A 17,078-nucleotide genomic window follows, 5' to 3' on the forward strand; every position below is an offset into this window, starting at 1 on the left:
AGTCCCTGTTTGCAGTCACTCTTCACTCGGTTGATATTGCTGACATAAAACTGGGCTTCCCGTGTCATTGCAGCTCAATGAATAAATATGAATATGTACCTGTACTTAATTTTAAGTATTATCTATTTTGAAATTGTCATTTTAAGTGGTACTGTTACATCCTATCAAATGTAACAAACAAACCTTTTTTAAAATAACCTCTTTAGATGATTGCATTATAATTTCAATCTCCGAATTTAATCACTCATTTAAAATCTTTTACTTCTATAGGCTTTCGTACATCACTGACCTACTTTGCAAGGGAAAACCTTTTTGAAGTGTTTGTAGTTCCTTGTGTGGGCAGTAAGTTTACAAAGCAGCCACAACACGAAGCATGGGTTTCACAATCATCCACCGAGCCGGCGGAGGGCAAAGCCTGCGTGTCGGACGTGTTCATGAAAAGATCTTCCAAAACAAACTAAAAACATGACTCTACTTCTGTCTCCGGTACAATAATCTCAGACCAGAAAATATAAAGATCGAAACAAGATGGACCATCTACAATACATGGGAAAACCCCACACCGCAGCATCGGTCAAAGCAGAAGCAGCCAGCAAGAACTCCCTCGGAAACACCGCATCCATCACATCCTCCGTCCCGGTGCCTCCAGTTCTGTCACTGCGGGAGAAAAGGGTTCAACTGACTCTGGATGGCAGACCTGATCTTTCAAACGCAGACACAGCCTTCTGGTTTGGCACAAACACAATGAACTGTTTATCGAACGTTTGTAATTAAAACTTCAGAGACTCACTCTCGGGTTTACTTTGGGAGCAAAAACAAAGAAAACACGTTTTCAGAGAATGGTTTTATTGAACAGTTGTGTGAGAGGTGTCCCATCGCCCGTCACCCTGATGCTGTGTAAGATGTAGGCGATGCTGTTGACAATCTGTACATCGTCCCTGTGTGGCACTATTCTGTGTCCAAGGGTGCAGCCCTGTAGTGTCCTGAGCATCTATGGCAGGGTACAGATGCTCACCCACTCTGAAATCACTTCGTTTAGTTCTGCTAAATGGTAATCGTCTTCCAGTATGGAGTGGCTGATGTTAATGTACGGGTAACATATCAATGAACCCAAATATTTATGACATTTTATTAAGTGGGTACAAATTAGAATAAGCTCCATTTCCTGTAGAGGGTCTTTAACGAAGGGATGCTGCAGCCCCTGTGTAAACTAGATACAAAAAGCAGCAAAATCAGATTTGCAAAAATTTAAAAGTACATTTTCTTTGTATACATATACACACAATTAAATATATTTACATCATTGTGTTTATCATAAAAAAACTTTATTTATGTAAGTGCATCTCAAATGATTTAATTTAAATTCGGTCTAGCCTTCAATCTCCAGACACACGGAGCAGCGACAGTCATGGTTTATGTGTCTGACACACAGATACGTTTCTGAAAAACACAGAATACTTTAAAGACCTGAAGCAGATAAACGTATCTGTCATGATTTTCTCTTTCATTATAAAATTAGAAAAAATGTATAAAACTTTGCCGACTGGTTATACCTCTCCGTTCATTTCCACAAACGATCATTTCAACACAATGATTGTTAGTCACAGAAATTCAGACGATTTGATCAGGAATGTAAAGCGGTGTGTGATGAAAAACGTGGCACAATGAGGTACAGAGACAAACGCAGCCATGAGCCTCGAGGTGCGTCGTCTCACAGAACAGGTCTTTAACCGGAGACAACCGGAGAATGACGGCGGAAACAACAGAAGAGCCTTCAATTTCATCTGCTGTCCCTCTGTACTCGAAGCGGGGATGTAAGTGGTTTGAGCCCAAACCTTCGTTCTTCAGAAGGACTTCTCTTCAGCGGGGGTCAAATGACATCATCGCTCAGATGCCATGTTCAATCAGTTTAAAACTCAACGGTCTGCAGTGGATAACCCGGGATGCCATTTCCTGTGGGCGGTTCTCTTTGCGTTCCTCTCCGATGCACGGCTCAGGACTGCACTTCACAGCGGAGGAAGTCCAGGCAGGAATGACTGTATAGAGACCAGACCAGGTGGTTCTGCCGCTCGACAAGCCCAAGCCCCCAGAAGCCGCGGGCCGCTCAGTATTTGGGGTAGAGCACTCTGTGGATCTGCCCGTCGGCCTTCTTGGCGTCCAGCCACTTGCCGCAGAGGAAGATGGTGGTAACCCCGTTGGCGGTGTTGGTGACCTCCAGGCGGTCCAGCAGCCAGCCGGGGTTCATTCCGCTGTTGTCATGCTCCATCTTGACCTTCAGCAGCTCGCCCAGGTCCAGCATCTCCACCAGGAAGCGGTCGGTGCGGCCGCGCTCGAACAGGTTCCGGAACTTCTGCTTGAGGGCGCGGCGGCCCGAGTCCCCGTTGGAGCCGTAGACGGTGATGAACACGTTGGCGTCTGTGCCGGCGCCCTTCTCGTCACCCGTGATCACGATGATCTCGTACTTCACTGGGACCAGACTGCGCGCCTTGCTGGCGAAACTCTCCAGAACCTTGGAGCACTCGAACGTCTTGAACTCGTCCCGCTTGTGCGAGAGCGGGATCTTGGCATTGCACCGGAAGATATACCTGGAGAGAGAGGGAGAGGGAGAGCGAGATGGAATTTTAAATAATAATGATAAAACATTTCGATTTTGTTTTGATTTTGTAACACTCTCTAAGGTAGTAAAACTGTCACATTCATCTAAAAATGGGATCAAACTGAGGAAATAAACAGCGGACAATGCTGGTCAAACCCGTGCCGCAGCCTGCTAGTAAGCGCAGCTCGGATCTCCTCTATCTCCTCTAAAACCCTGCCGCGTTTCCACTCCAGGTCTGCTGTCAACAGTCACATATAAATCGCACAGTTATCGGGACGCTGCAGGAGAGCACGCAACGGAGCAGTTTCCAATCCCCCTCCCGCCCGGCTCCCAGGCCCTCAAACCCACTTGTTCTCCAGCTCCTTCTCGGTGACGACCACCTCTTCCACGTGCCAGAACAGCTCGGTTTTGGAGGATTTGCGCGCCTCTTTGGGACAGTGCCCGACACAGATGGTCGCGATGTCACCGATGTTTTTAGAAGAAAACTCGAATCTGTCCGTGGCCCCCCTGCGAAAACAAACAAGCAGGTTAGAGGCTGAGAGCGTCTATCTCTGAGCTCATTTTACTGAGGATGTTGGAGTTCCAGCCCTCGTCCACAAAAGGAAATATATTCTCTATTTACAGCTTCTGAGACATTATTCTTATTGCTGCTCTGAAATGTAAAAAATGTAAAAACACCGGGTACAAACTAAACAAACAACATCTTTGCGTAAACTAGATTCTATATTTTTTTATTCTTTGACAGCTCTGAAAAGGATGCCAAGTTTAAACCATAAATAAATTGAAGAAACACCTCAAGAATTTCTTTTTCTTGGACGAATTCTCCAGAAAGAACTCCTTGGATCGGCCTTTCTTCCCCTCCAGCACAATCCAGACGTTCTCCTTTGTTTCCGCGTCATCTGTGTCACATGTCGTGGTGCAGATCTCGTAGCCTTTTAAATTTTAAAGGGAGAATTATTTCACCTCAGCAGGTACCCGACATTTATTGATCAATTTAATTCCAAACTAGGAAGGGAATCAATGCAGTTGGCCAAACATAACATTTACCTGGGAGACACGGCACCTCTGTACAAGATACAATGTATTATTATTATTACTATTATTATTATTTTTTGTAGCAGTGGTGGCACAAAGATGATCAATATTGTGAATTGGGGACTTCAGAGTTACAATTTGAGATTATTTGAATTATTATTGTTGTTTTTTTCTTACACAAGAAACATTTTAAAGCATTACAAAAGTGCAGTAATACAACCAGTACGGAATACAATCAGAGAATGATGTTTTGTATGGGAGTTGGACAATACGTGGGGACTTGATCCAAGTCTTCAAAATCATGAAAGGCATCGACCACATCAAACCAGAGGAGCTTTTCCAGATCAGCAGGGACACACGCACCCGGGGACACAAATGGAAATTGGGCTTCAAGGCATTCAAGACAGAAAACAGGAGACACTTCTGCACACAGAGAGGCGTCACAATCTGAACAAACTCCCCAGCGATGTGGCTGAAGAGACAATTTGGGAACATTCAAAAACAGACTGGATAGGATCCTTGATCACTTAGTTATTAATGGACACCAAACGAGCACGATGGGGCGGATGGCCTCCTCTCCATTGGACACTTTCTTATGTTCTTAATAACTGTGTTATGAAACCAATATAATTTTGGTGCAGCACGTGTCGGAGGCGTGTCTTACGTGTTCGCTCGTTGAGGTCCAAGATGTCGTTGTTGGCGCAGGCGAGGTCCCGGATGACCTGGCCGTCGTCCTCATTCTTGGCCAGCCAGCGATCACAGGGGAAGCGGAACGTCTTGTCCATCACGTCGTCCTTCACATCCACAAACTCCAGGTGCCAGCCGGGCGTGATACCTGACCGAGTCCCGGAAAACTGGGAATAAATCAGCTGTGCAAAACCAGCATCTCTACGAGCAAGACGATCCTGCTGAGCTTCAGGATACTGAACTCGGTGCACTCTTAATTCAGACACTGTTTCACACGAGGCTGAAGTTGGCTTCTAATTCGCAGCTTCTTATTCGCGCAGCTTCCTATTCAGTCTAAGTGCACACATTGATTGTTGAATATTTAGGGTTAAATCACCTCGGGCCACTTATTTCTTTACAGTTTCCTGATGATGCACATTTCCTCTGCCAGGTCCCAGTGTGTTTAGCCGGCCCAACGCGGTTCATAGTGGCATAATGGCAGGGAAACATGCCACATATTCCATCCGCTCAGTTTCTTTTTCGAAGTGCACATTTTATTTATACAGTCGCATATTTAGCAATGAAAGCAATGGGTTAATTCACCTTGGGCCACATATACCAACCTACCTATGCAAGTTAAACAAATAACACTGAAAGTAATATGTTGCATGTTTCCCTGCCGTTTTGCCACTGTGAACCACGTTGGGCCGGGCTAAATACACTGGGACCTGGTAAAGAAAATGCCCCTGGTGAAGAATCCGCAGAGACATCAGTGGCCCAACGCAAATTAACCTGTTACTTACGTTGCTAAATAGTAAAGTTGTATAAATAGGATACTGCTGTTTGCCACTGTGAACTGCGTCGGCCCCTCATCAAGAATCTGCAGAGAAATCCATGGCCCACAGTGTTTTAACCCTATATATTCAACTTGTATAAATAAACGTGTGCACTTAGACTGAATAGGAAGAAAACTTCAGTCTCATGTGAATCACAGTTCATGACACACACAATACAGACAGATCCTACACTCCTGCCCCCAGCTGCCCACCCTGTTCAGTTGTCTAGTTCGTGGGGCAGCGGGGGTGTCCCTCTACCAGGACTGAGCTGGGGGGTCAGCTGGAAGAGTCACTTGACCTCCTTGACCCTTGACCCCTGTTATGCCAGGCTCCTCTCCTCCACACACACAGAAGCTATGCTGTTCACACGCCTGGCTCAGAGTGCTGAAGAGGAGCGGACAGTTTCACCAGATATTTAGCATCATATATTCATTTGAAATAGCTTTTGAGCAAACAAGTAGAAGACAAGAGAAGGTTGTAGTAGGAGTCTGACGGATCCACACAAAGCTGATTAGACCAGAATGAAACGGACTCTGTTTGCTTTTGTCTGTCGCCCATATAATCGCCTGTGTCTTGTTCGTTTTCCCCTCACCTTTATTGTCGTGCCATATTCTGATTTTGGACAACTCCCCCAAACTCAGCATCTCAGGGAATCTGAACACATCCATCTGTTTGCGCTCAAACTTGTTGGTGTTGCCGCACTCCTTCAGCGCGATCGTGCCAGTGTCCCCGTTCTCCCCGAACAAGATGATGAAGACGTTGGCATCAGTGCCGGCTCCTGTGGGTGAAATACAGAGAAAAAAAGTGAAACAATCACGGCACGCCGAGAATCACAACCAGACTGGGGCTTTTTTCTTACTGGGGACCAGACGATCAGACCACTGTTAAAGGGAACGCAGCCGACTGGGCTGTGTAGTGACAGCACTGACAGACTGATATTGTTTTCATATCTTTGATGAAGAGAAGAAAAGTATTGATTATTAGGGGTCAAGAATATATCAATGAACAATAATCTATGACAAATGCAAACACACACTCGACAAGCGAAGACATCAGTTTCCTTTACAGACTACATATCGATCTAATTTAAATTAATTAAAGGGGCAAAATATTGAACATTTAAGACAGATTTTAAATGAACAAATCATACCATTCTAATGACATTGATGTCACAGTGGCCGAGCCGTGCATTGTAGGAATCTGGAGTCCCTCTGATGCTTTCAAATGCTTTTCTACGGGTTTTTAATGGGACGAGAACAGCTCAGCCCATCCGTTTTCAATGAGCCGAGCGTTGCGGTCTGAACAGCCCGACACAAGCAGCGGTCACGGGGGAGGCAGCCTGCCCTGCCACATTCATACAGATCTCATTTCGACTCTTTCAATTCTGCACTTAAATGCGATTTAAATAAAAAGATGAAAAGGGGGAACGCGACTGTGTTGCTTCACCTCCTACCGTCACTGCTAACCGCGCCGAGAAGTGAGGCACGCAGCGCAGGTCAGTACAGACAGTGACCCACTTCACGTAAACACTTATAATAGAATTTCAATTGTTTCCAAAGCAGATTAAATGACGAACCAATCAAGACGAGTGACGTACGAGTTTATCATTATGATGTCTTTATTATTGAGTCCTGGCTCTTTGCTCTGCTGATCGCCGTTCTGCAGCTCTGACTGGCGGTGAATAATGACGTTTATTGCGAGTGACAGGACACTTCAGGAAGACGGCTGGAGCCTGTCCCCAGTGCCCCCACCCCCGGACCGAGCCCTGCTGGATCACCTGTCTGCAGGACGGTGGCCGGCTCAGTTCTGCGCGGAGCTGCGGCCCCATCAAGAGAGATTGATTGGAAAACAAGGCGGTGACGCTCAAGGCCTTGTCTGGATCCTCATACTGAGATAACAAGCAGGTGGCCGATTGAGCCAGAATACAAAAACACAACTATTTTCCTAACGAGGCCGGAAAGCTTCTTCTCATTTGTGTCCATTCTTATGATCTCCAGTGTAAGACCCTCTCGTCAGCCCTTCCAAACACAACAGCTGAAACATGGATGGACGCTGCAGAGCTCCTACATTACACAGTTGTAATAGCGGTCATATTCCTTTTTGTATGATGAATTTAAAAATAAATAAAAACCCTCAAACTCTCTGTTCATAGTAAAGACACAGCGTTCCAGACCATTTGGGCTTCACAGTCTGGTTTGCTGTAAAGAGCGGCGCCCCTCACTCCCGCTCCTCATCTGTCCTCCTGCACGGGCCGCCACTGCTGGTCCTGCTGTTAAAGGCGTTTCCTCCTCTCGGGACGATCCCGTCGGCAGTAAAAGGCTCCTTTATTCCCCCGTGCGAGACGGTAAGTGGTCCCGGCGGGCCGCACTGAGCCGGCTGTGATCCGTTAGCGGCCACCCCCACACCACCAGACTCTTCCCACCTCCCACACACAGACTCGAGAGCCCTCGAACGTGAACAGATGCGCCGTCTGACAAGGAGAGGCTTTGCACCGAATCTGCTATCTCAGTGAGGCTAAAACACAAGAGTGGGGGGGACTGTTTCCTGTAGCAGGTCTCTCTCTCTCTCGCTCTCTCTCTCTCTCTCTCTCTTTTTTTATGAATCAGTTGTTTCTTCTCTGGAAAAAAAAAAACACATCCCAGCTTCAGTAATAAACACTGTCCTGTAAAACTATAGTGTAATACAGAGCCACAACGGTTTATAGTGGGGAGAACAGGTGCTGTGTGTGTGTCCGACTGTGTCCTCCCTTGTGCAGTTTGAGCCACATTAGCAGGTGCCGTCCATTTGGAGGCCCAGACTTCCTGTCCCGGGTTGTGTTATCAGTCCTCTTGCTGCTCAGATGAGTTATCTTACTGCTGTGATTTTGCACGGTTGCCCTCCCTTTGTTTCTGTCATCCTCAGAGTGGAGAAGAACATCTGGAGCGCTGCTCCTTCCCTGTAACTCTTGAGCCAGACACGAGGAGGAAGAGGAGGAACACGCTCTCGTACGCGGCCTCCGTTCATCCCCCTGTAGTGGGCGTCCTATAACAAGTCACCTGTCACCAATGGCCCAGTTTCTCCCAGAATACACTCTGCTGCCCAAGAGGAAGACCGGAGTCAAGGTGACCTAGAGGCGCAAATCAAGATCACTTTACATCAGCTGTGAGAACCAGACCCGTGTCATTAACATTCCCCGTGTCCAGTCCTTTAAAAGCTCGGGATGTTACAAACGCTGGCAGCTGAGACACGTGCTTCACCTCGTCAGTGAGAACTGCGTCCGTCTCCCTGCACCGTGGAGCAACAGCAGCAGCAGCGTCTCTGATATACGACACCGTTTGCAGGGTTGTGTCGTTATTCGTCCCTCGGTGTTCACAGCTCGTCCCGGGCAGAGTGCTTGATCTGATGTGATTGGTTGCGTTCGAGCACAAGCCCGTCAAGCAGCTGAGAGAAGGGAGCACAGATGAGCCATCGACAGCCAGAGCCTGCGAGCTGCTCACACAGACGCTCTCCATTTGGATGAAGTGCTTATTAAACTGGGACTTTATGAGCTCTGCGTCTCTGGCCCCTCTGTTTAATAACCACCGGCACTCATTCCTCGCTGCTGATTAGCCCAGATTTATTGTTCCCACTTTATTGTCTCTGTTTAACTGCTGGGATCGACGTCCTGCCGAGGTTTAGCTCCTTCTGCTTGGACTGCATTAGAAATTGCATCCGCTGAGGAGTAACTCACCCATAGAATAATGACATACACCTTAAGGCAGTCATACATTTAGTACATCATTGTAATAAAGAAACTACATCATGAAAACATTGATTAAGGGAATAAGTTATTACAATTATTACTTCCATGAGTAACGTTGTGTGTAAGAGCTGCCAGAGCAACACTTTATTATTGTCTTCCTGTTTTTGGTCAGGTGGTTGAGGACCTGTGGGCCCTGTGAATAGACACAGCTAAAGGCAAGAAGGAGAGCAAGGGGGGACAGAGAAAGGGAAGGAAGGAGGGAGAGGGGGATGGAGAGAGATGTGGGGAAGAAGAGAGAGGGAGGGACAGAGAGAGAGGGGGAGGAGAGAGAGGGGGAAGGAAGGATGCTATTCAAAGGCTATTGGCCCAGTCGTTCACAGAACTGGTCAGTGCTTCTCTCTTGATTAAGAGACAAAAAGTGTAACTCTGTGATGATGCCCACAATTCACAAATTAGGAATTATCCCCCAAATCCTCGACTCAAATCCTTCCTGCCAGAGACAGGATTAAAGCAACGGCCGTTTCAGCCCTGGCAGCCTGTGGTGGGAGGGTCTCCAGTCTGTCTTCACCTGCCCCAAATCCCCCAGCAGCCTCTGCACACTCAGAACAGCTGGCTACTATCATTGGCTTCCAGAGAGAGATGGAAAAAAGTATCCGCCAGATTGGTTCAATAAAAAAAGTATTTCGCTCTTCAAAACATTCAGATTTTATGACCTGCTGCTTAATGCCTTCTTGGCATTGGATTTTACGTCCTCCTTGCACTTCAGTGAAAGGTACGGGCGGCTGTCCTCGCGCTGAGCCGCCCAGCTGAGCCGCCAGCCCAATCAGGAGGAGAGGAGGAAAGAGAAGAGGAGACGGGGAGATCATCAGAGCATCACCTGGCAGATGTTGGGAAGAGCCATGTCTTTATCACGGAGGGTGCGGGCTGAGTCCAGACTATCAGATGTTCTTTGTCACTGTTCATGATTCCTATTCAAATTGACCAGAAGACACAGGACCATCCCTTGGCTTTGTATTGATACAGGCCTCACGTGAAACACTGAGGTCTCTGAAAGGCCCTGTCCTCATCCTTTCGGCATAAAGAATCATTCACTGAACAGCCACTGAGACATCTGCGTGACGCCTGACGGTAGACTAACAAACGAATCCATAATATACAGTCCATCCACTCGCGCACAGGTATTTATTCAACGTTAATCCCACACGCCATATCGGCTTCCTTGGTCTTGCGCTTTTCTCATTCACTGGTGACACAAGTATGGCTTCCCCTGGAACCTGCCCTGAAAGCTTCCTTGCAGGGGAAACATTCATCTTAACTCATGCTCTTTTCATTTCCATTTTTGCGGATACATTGAAGCTCCTTTATACTCCTACAGATATTGTGTAGGATTCACAGTGAGCTACAAGGAAGGAGATTTTATCTACAGCTTCCATTCAGAAATGTGTATATTCGATGAGAGAAACTGCAACAAAAGGACAATGTTTTGAGTAAAATCAACACATCCTGTTAACACTAGCGCCCCCCAGCCCGGGGACCCCTGCCTCACTGTAAAGTATTTTCATTTAAAATGTTTGCAAACCATCAACCCTGAAGCATATGCTGTTGGGGAAAGTAAACATATTCTAAAATAAACCATTGATTAGCCACAGATTAAGTTAATCTGTCTATAAGTATGTCTATGTACAGTATGTATGTATTTTCATTTGACTCTTGGTATCAGAAAGATGTTGAAATCTTGGCAGAGGGGGTTGGGACGCACTTTGTATTCCAGAGCTCAGTGCTTCTCCTGTGCCGCCAATTAACTCAAGATCCTAAACGAAGAGACGGATCCAGTCAGAGATCAGAGCCGTGGAGGAGCTTCCTGTCTCTGTGAAGTCAGCCTGTGCCTCCCTGCGCCTCCCAGGGACTGACGAGAAAACTCCTCTCTGGGATTTGATACAAACGTGTCGGCATTACTTATTTATGTTTGGAATTACCTGCAAACTATGTTTAATGCTGTGGGTGACAGTTAATTAGCAGCTAGGATGTATACAAGCGCAGGAGGGGCTGCTGAAGGGGAACTGCGCTGCGAGGTGATGTGTGATACTCATGTAACTGGAATAAAAGGAAGAGCTTTTGAAATAATTACCCATGCACGAGTCCTCGATCCTCACACACTGACTCCTTCACTGTCGCTATAAAAACAGCCAGTGATGCTCGGCTTCTGTCATTTATTAATCCCCCCACCCCCCTCTCTCTCTCTCTCTCTCTCTCTCTCTCTCTCTGAATTAATTGATCGCATGTGGAAGCTCAGAGATCAGACCTGACAGATGCTTTACTGCCCATAAACGAGCGCAGCTGATGTGCGGCGCTTGAATGTGTACACTGATGTCACGGGGGAACTTTTACACCATTTAATTATTAACTGCATCCATCGTTCCACTTTCTTTGGAAGGCTCGGGATACATTTAAGAGTCTATTAAAAACAACAACAAGGAAATGGCCATATCTGCATCAGAAGATACACATGGATTTATCATCTCTCCAGTTTTTAATTTCCCCTGGATAGGTAATCGTCTCAGTGGAAACTGCACAGATGTTCCAGATGTTCCTTCATGGGCGTCTATCAATCGCAAACTAATGTCATGTTTTTCATCTCTCACCGCAGTGCAGTTTTACAATCTGGTCCTCCTGCAGACGGGTCAGCTTTTGCATGCATCACTGGCTGTGGGAGCGAGCACACCGGTGTCCCCCTCGATCCTATGTCCTCCCTCTACTCATCTGCCAGTCAGGGGCAGTCCCCCACAGGAGTTGAGCTTGGGCGGCCCCCTGCCCCAGACCTACCTGATACGTCGCTTGTCTTCACCTGGATGGTGTAGGTGGTCTTCTCCACCAGCTCCTCCTCATCCACCATGGCTGCCAGCTCACAGACGAGCGTGCGCTTGGGCCCCTTGCTCTTGGAGAGCCACTCGTTGTAGGAGAAGTCCCACACCTCGTCCGAGCTCAGGTTGCGGATCGTGATCTGCGGGGCAGGCGGGGGGGAGAGGTCACACTGGGGGGCTTAGAGCATGTATTACTTGGGTGGGTAAAGGATAAACACGCCCTACTGAGTACTGTGGGTCACGAGTGGCTGACAAACTGTGGGACTAGATCACTGTATATCACTATATCACTTTCATTTGGATTTATTTTTAAAATATTCAAATAACAAAAGGAGAAGACAGAGACATTATGACATACAGTGAAGAATGCTTTTTCATCTCCTGTGTAATTAAGTTAATTATTTTTGATTGGTCTACAGCAAAGGCAGTCAAATTAAAGACCCCTTTTCCGATGCAACATGGCTGCGATCTCAGTAATCACACTGTCGGTGATGCTGGGAGTCTGTGTGGATGATAAGGGCTGAGAGGAAATCCATGCCTATCGCAGGCAGCTTGTTCTACCCTCAGTGAGAGACGAACGCCTTCTTCTCAGCCCTGCGTGACCCAAACAAGTCATACAAGCTGCGGCACAGAAACAGAATTATCCTAAAATCTGCAAGAACTGGCAAGGAAGGATCTGAAAGACAATCTGGGACAAACGTTTGATCAGAGAGTCGATGGCTTTATTCGGTCTCAGCTTCTCAGCTAATATGTACTCGAGACCATCTGTTTAGAAATCCCACAGAAGCAAATAAAAGAGAGAAATGGCAGGGATTTAATGATGACTTATCTGGCGCTGTGTGGAAGAGACTACAGTGATGATTTACAGAGTGCTTACAGAGTGCTTGCAGACTGAATAAAACCCGAGGTTTGTGAGAAGAGAAATGAGGACGACGTCTGTATGTGACAGTCGAACTCAGACTAAATAATTCAGCACACAATCGGAGCACACAATTCTGCAAATCAATATACACTGAAAGTATCAACATAAATACAATATGAAATATCTGTTTCCTGAAGCCACTGGCTGTTAAACCCTATGGAATAATTTATCCTTCTCTCAATAAGGATGAATGGATTTGTGTTGATGTTGTAATGAAGGTGTATTGGTCACAGGCTGCCTCTCGGGAATAAGACTAGTAGTGTTCAATGAGCCCAATACATAAATAAAGAACAGCAGCAACAAGTTCTTAAATATGCTTTTGAATATTTCCATTTTACTCTTCCATGGCAACTCTATGATGTTTGTGGTGAGTTACAGTTATACACTGCAGCCCCACCCCCATGAGGAAGTACACATTATGAAGTCATATCAATATTTATCCTTTATTAAAGATTAACTCTCCTGCCAAGGCTTGCAGGAATCCGATACCCAGGCGGCGGCTGCTCAGATGATGGTGACAGACACACACTCTGTCCGCGGCCCGATACGACTGCAGCAGCACAGACTGCAAATTAATGTGCTTTATCAATGCGGCTGTGGAAGTGAAATCCACCGTGGCGAAAGAGCATTGATAAACGCGTTAGACTGAGTAATTCGATTCAATTATTAAACTGAATTTCATTAGTCCCTGGTGGTGGGAGAATTGATCAGATCTAGAGTGTTAAAGATGAGTTTGCGAGCTGAATTAATGACACTACCTGAAGGGGACGGTGTTGTTAGATTGCTTGTTCCACCTGGGATGAATCCATATGGACACTGAACGAGCACGGTGGGTCGAATGGCCTCCTCTCGTTTGTAAATGTTCTTATGTGCGATGGCTGGTGTGCGAAATCACCAGCGCAACAAACTGGCGAGGACAGCCATTCGGATTCATACTAACCATTTAGGATCAATTATTATAAATCCAAAACATCAAAGCATTTTCTTGAAAAATAAACAAATATAAATTAAGCTGACAATCGCATCTGCTGTCATTTGACGTTCCAGTACTGGTTTGGCACTTCACTGCTCGGGGGAAATAAAAGCAGTTTTATAGGGGGCCAAACAGTGATGACATCGTGCTTTCAACTGACTAAATATCGGGTCCCTGAGCGATTTGATTCCCTTCCCCAGTTCACTTCCCAGCGCAGGGAGTTCGGTGTAACACAGGCAGGCCTGGGCTGGAGGTCTACAGACAGGAGACGTGTTCAGTCCTGACCTTATCTAGGAACCAGTCTGGCCGGCTCCCGGTGCCGTCTGTGCGAACGCGGATCTTCTTCAGAGGCGCGATGTCGTCAATCTCCAGGTTGAAGGTGTCCTCCTGACCTCTCTCGAACCTGGAGAGCAGGATTTAAGTAAATACATATATACATACAAATTTCAGGTAACCGGGCCTAAAAAAGTTCTCACATTTCCTGGTTATTGAACCTCTGAAGAGAAGCATCCTACTGAAATGTATGTGAGACTCTGTTTGTGCCTGCTAAGCCTGCTAAGAAATGATTCTAGAAGAAAAGCGGAGTCAGAGCTGGCGTGTGCGGAGAGAGACAGTGAGCGGCGGAGGCAATTAAAAGCCCCAGTGGGGCAGCAGGCAGAGGCACCATAATTGGATCAGACTTTAAGAGTGACAAAGATGGTGGTCTCCGTGCCGCACCTGTCCTCGTTCTTAGGCAGCCTCATCTCTTCAGAGCTGCCGTTGGCCCCGAACACCGTCATGAAGATGTTGGCATCAGTCCCGGCGCTCGGTGTGTCTCCCGTCACGACAGTGACCTCATACACGACCTGGAGGAGAACAGAGGATTCGAACCCTGGTCACATGCCTCACTTCGCTTATTGGATCAAAATAGATATTTTTCTGGCATTTTAATTTACATAAAACCAAATATAACGAGAGGTTTTTGAGGAATGTATTATTTTTTTCCTTCTCCTCATCGTATTCCAGAAGCCAAGTGTCTCAAACCACAACTTAAGAGACACTGCTTCAGTCAGAAGGAACTGGGAGCTGATTGACACATCACAGAGCTCACCTTCTGGGTGATGTTGATGCCCTCAGCGTCCAGAACGCTGAAGACGCGCGCTGTGAGACCATCCCCCCGGTCTTTGGCCAGCCAGCACTTGCAGGGGAAAATGTACATGATGCCCTTGGTGGGCACGGCCACGGACAGCTCGTCCACCAGCCAGCAGCTCTCCGGAGTGGCTCCGTCATGGCCCAGCTGTGATCAGGAGGGAACAGGAGGTCATGTGACTGTCATTGCAATCAAAATGGAGCTGGTTAGTGGTAGGGTTTGGGGTCAGGTTATATTCTTGAAACAAACACACAGCAAAATCAGGTTGTGCTATAAATTACTTTCCAAGTCACTCAGCAATCTGAAGAAGCAAACACAAAGGAAGAGGATTTGAAACATGTGCTCAAAGGACTTTCAAGGACTTGCATTCACGACAATGAAATTAAATTGTGATATTCTTGTGCAGGTGACAGTTAAAAGATATGAGAGTGGTGTTTGCTCCAGACACAGCCTGCGATGGAGATGCTGCAGTAGCCCTTTGTACTGATACGCCTCTCCTCTCATCAGCGCTGTGACACGACTGCGCTCTCAAGCTCTCAAGCGCTTCATAAACCCTCCAGGAGCCAACGAAATCTCCCTGCTGCGGCTCTAGCTCCGCCGTCTCACCTCGCCACTTCAGAATGAAATACCCCTTTCTTGTTATAAGATTAAAAACATGTGAAAAGATGTGCGTCCATGTGTGGGGGCAGCAACCACAGAGCCTCGTTATCTGAGATCGCTGCCTGGAGAGTCAGCTAGTGCAGCTCTCTCAGACCCAGACCTTGAACGTCTCCTCCTGCCCCCACGGGACCGGTGAAGGAGAGCGCTGGGCCCCTGTGATCCGTGCTGCTCAGACGGCTGCAGTGGACACAGACAGGAGATCCCTGCTGTCCCTCCGACCACCTGTGACGTGTGGCACTGTCAGCCATGAGTCCATAGCCCCGTTGATGGGGCTCAGACGTGACTCAATAGAATAACTGAAAATCACTGCAACTCAATCGCAGCAGCTTATCTCAGCAAGGGAAGCGTCTCTTGGGAATATCGACTCGTCCCCCGGAGAGGGTTCGGTAATCGCTGTTGATTGTGACCCTGCAGCTCTGCTTGGCTGGGGGGCTTTATCACCAGGGGGTCCTTCCCACTTACAGAGCCGCAGCAAGTGAGCAGCCAACTATGGTATATATTGTAATTAATCAATCAATCAATTAATTAATGGCGTACTATCATTTCTCACACTGATATTGTGAAACAAACCGAGAGGGCAGTAAGATTCAGAAGAGAGCAACCAGACTTATTCCAGGTCTGAAGGGAATGTCCTATTGAGAGACTGAGGACCTGAACCTTTTCACCCTGGAACAGAGGGGACTACGTGGGGACTTGATTCAAGTCTTCAAAATCATGAAAGGCATCGACCACATCAAACCAGAGGAGCTTTTCCAGATCAGCAGGGACACACGCACCCAGGGACACAAATGGAAATTGGGCTTCAAGGCATTCAAGACGGAAAACAGGAGACACTTCTTCACACAGAGAGGTGTCACAATCTGAACAAACTCCCCAGCGATGTGGCTGAAGAGACAATTTGGGAACATTCAAAAACAGACTGGACAGGATCCTTGATCACTTAGTTATTAATGGACACCAAACGAGCACGATGGGGCGAATGGGCTCCTCTCGATTGGACACTGTCTTATGTTCTTAAGACTAACCTCCACTTTCTTAATTTCTCCCACGTCCACTCCAGACACGTCGAACTTCTCCATGGAACCGGCCGCGAAGCCCCGCTTGTCCTTGGCCAGGTCCAGCCACAGGCGTGCGGTCTGGGTGTGGTTGGGGCCCATGATGATGATGTAGGCCCGGCTGGTGGTGCTGGCGTCGCGCTCGGTGCCGGTGGAAACGGTGATGTGGTAGGGGATGGCTGTGGACAGGAACACAGTGGCTCATAAACCTGTACTTTAGTTTCCCTAAACAAAACAAACCTGTCTGTTGTAGTTATTGTTTTCATGTTTGTGTCGGGGGAGATGGGGGTCTGCGAATTAAAAGCCAAACAGATTATAGAAATAAAAGCTTTTACACATGAGGGGTAATTAGTGGGGGGCGGATCTGGGCAGCTGCAGCAGACTGTGCCGGTAAGTACAGATTTATGAGCCTGTTTATGCTCTATCCAAGCTGTCTCGTGTTAAAGGGCTCTTACTGGGCCCCTCGTCTGCGGGCTCGTCCTCGCTCCGGCCCTTGCTCTTGGGGTTCATGTTGCTGTCCAGACTTTTCATGCTAGCAGAGGAGCCTCTCAGACTCTTCTTGGAGCTGTGGACGCTGGTCCTCTCCCCATCGTAACCCTGAAAGCAGTGCAGGAGCCCATAAGA

General features: G+C 47.3%; 1 protein-coding gene across 1 annotated transcript in view; it reads right to left on the reverse strand.

The window, feature by feature from the left end:
• Window positions 1-769: 769 nt before the first annotated feature.
• Window positions 770-17,078, reverse strand: part of LOC136755175 (lipoxygenase homology domain-containing protein 1) — a 60,246-nt gene continuing 43,937 nt past the window's right edge. Inside the window, exons 35-45 of the mRNA XM_066711637.1 lie at window positions 16,910-17,051; window positions 16,425-16,633; window positions 14,701-14,886; window positions 14,328-14,455; window positions 13,896-14,013; window positions 11,678-11,855; window positions 5,726-5,911; window positions 4,296-4,466; window positions 3,390-3,528; window positions 2,945-3,103; window positions 770-2,585 (exon numbers count right to left, since the gene is read on the reverse strand). Of these exons, the coding sequence (XP_066567734.1) occupies window positions 2,105-2,585; window positions 2,945-3,103; window positions 3,390-3,528; window positions 4,296-4,466; window positions 5,726-5,911; window positions 11,678-11,855; window positions 13,896-14,013; window positions 14,328-14,455; window positions 14,701-14,886; window positions 16,425-16,633; window positions 16,910-17,051 (2,097 nt within the window). The 3' untranslated portion in view covers window positions 770-2,104. The remainder of the gene's footprint in view (window positions 2,586-2,944; window positions 3,104-3,389; window positions 3,529-4,295; window positions 4,467-5,725; window positions 5,912-11,677; window positions 11,856-13,895; window positions 14,014-14,327; window positions 14,456-14,700; window positions 14,887-16,424; window positions 16,634-16,909; window positions 17,052-17,078) is intronic.

The sequence above is a fragment of the Amia ocellicauda genome, chromosome 8 (assembly GCF_036373705.1).
Source record: "Amia ocellicauda isolate fAmiCal2 chromosome 8, fAmiCal2.hap1, whole genome shotgun sequence".
NCBI classification, from domain to species: domain Eukaryota; kingdom Metazoa; phylum Chordata; class Actinopteri; order Amiiformes; family Amiidae; genus Amia; species Amia ocellicauda.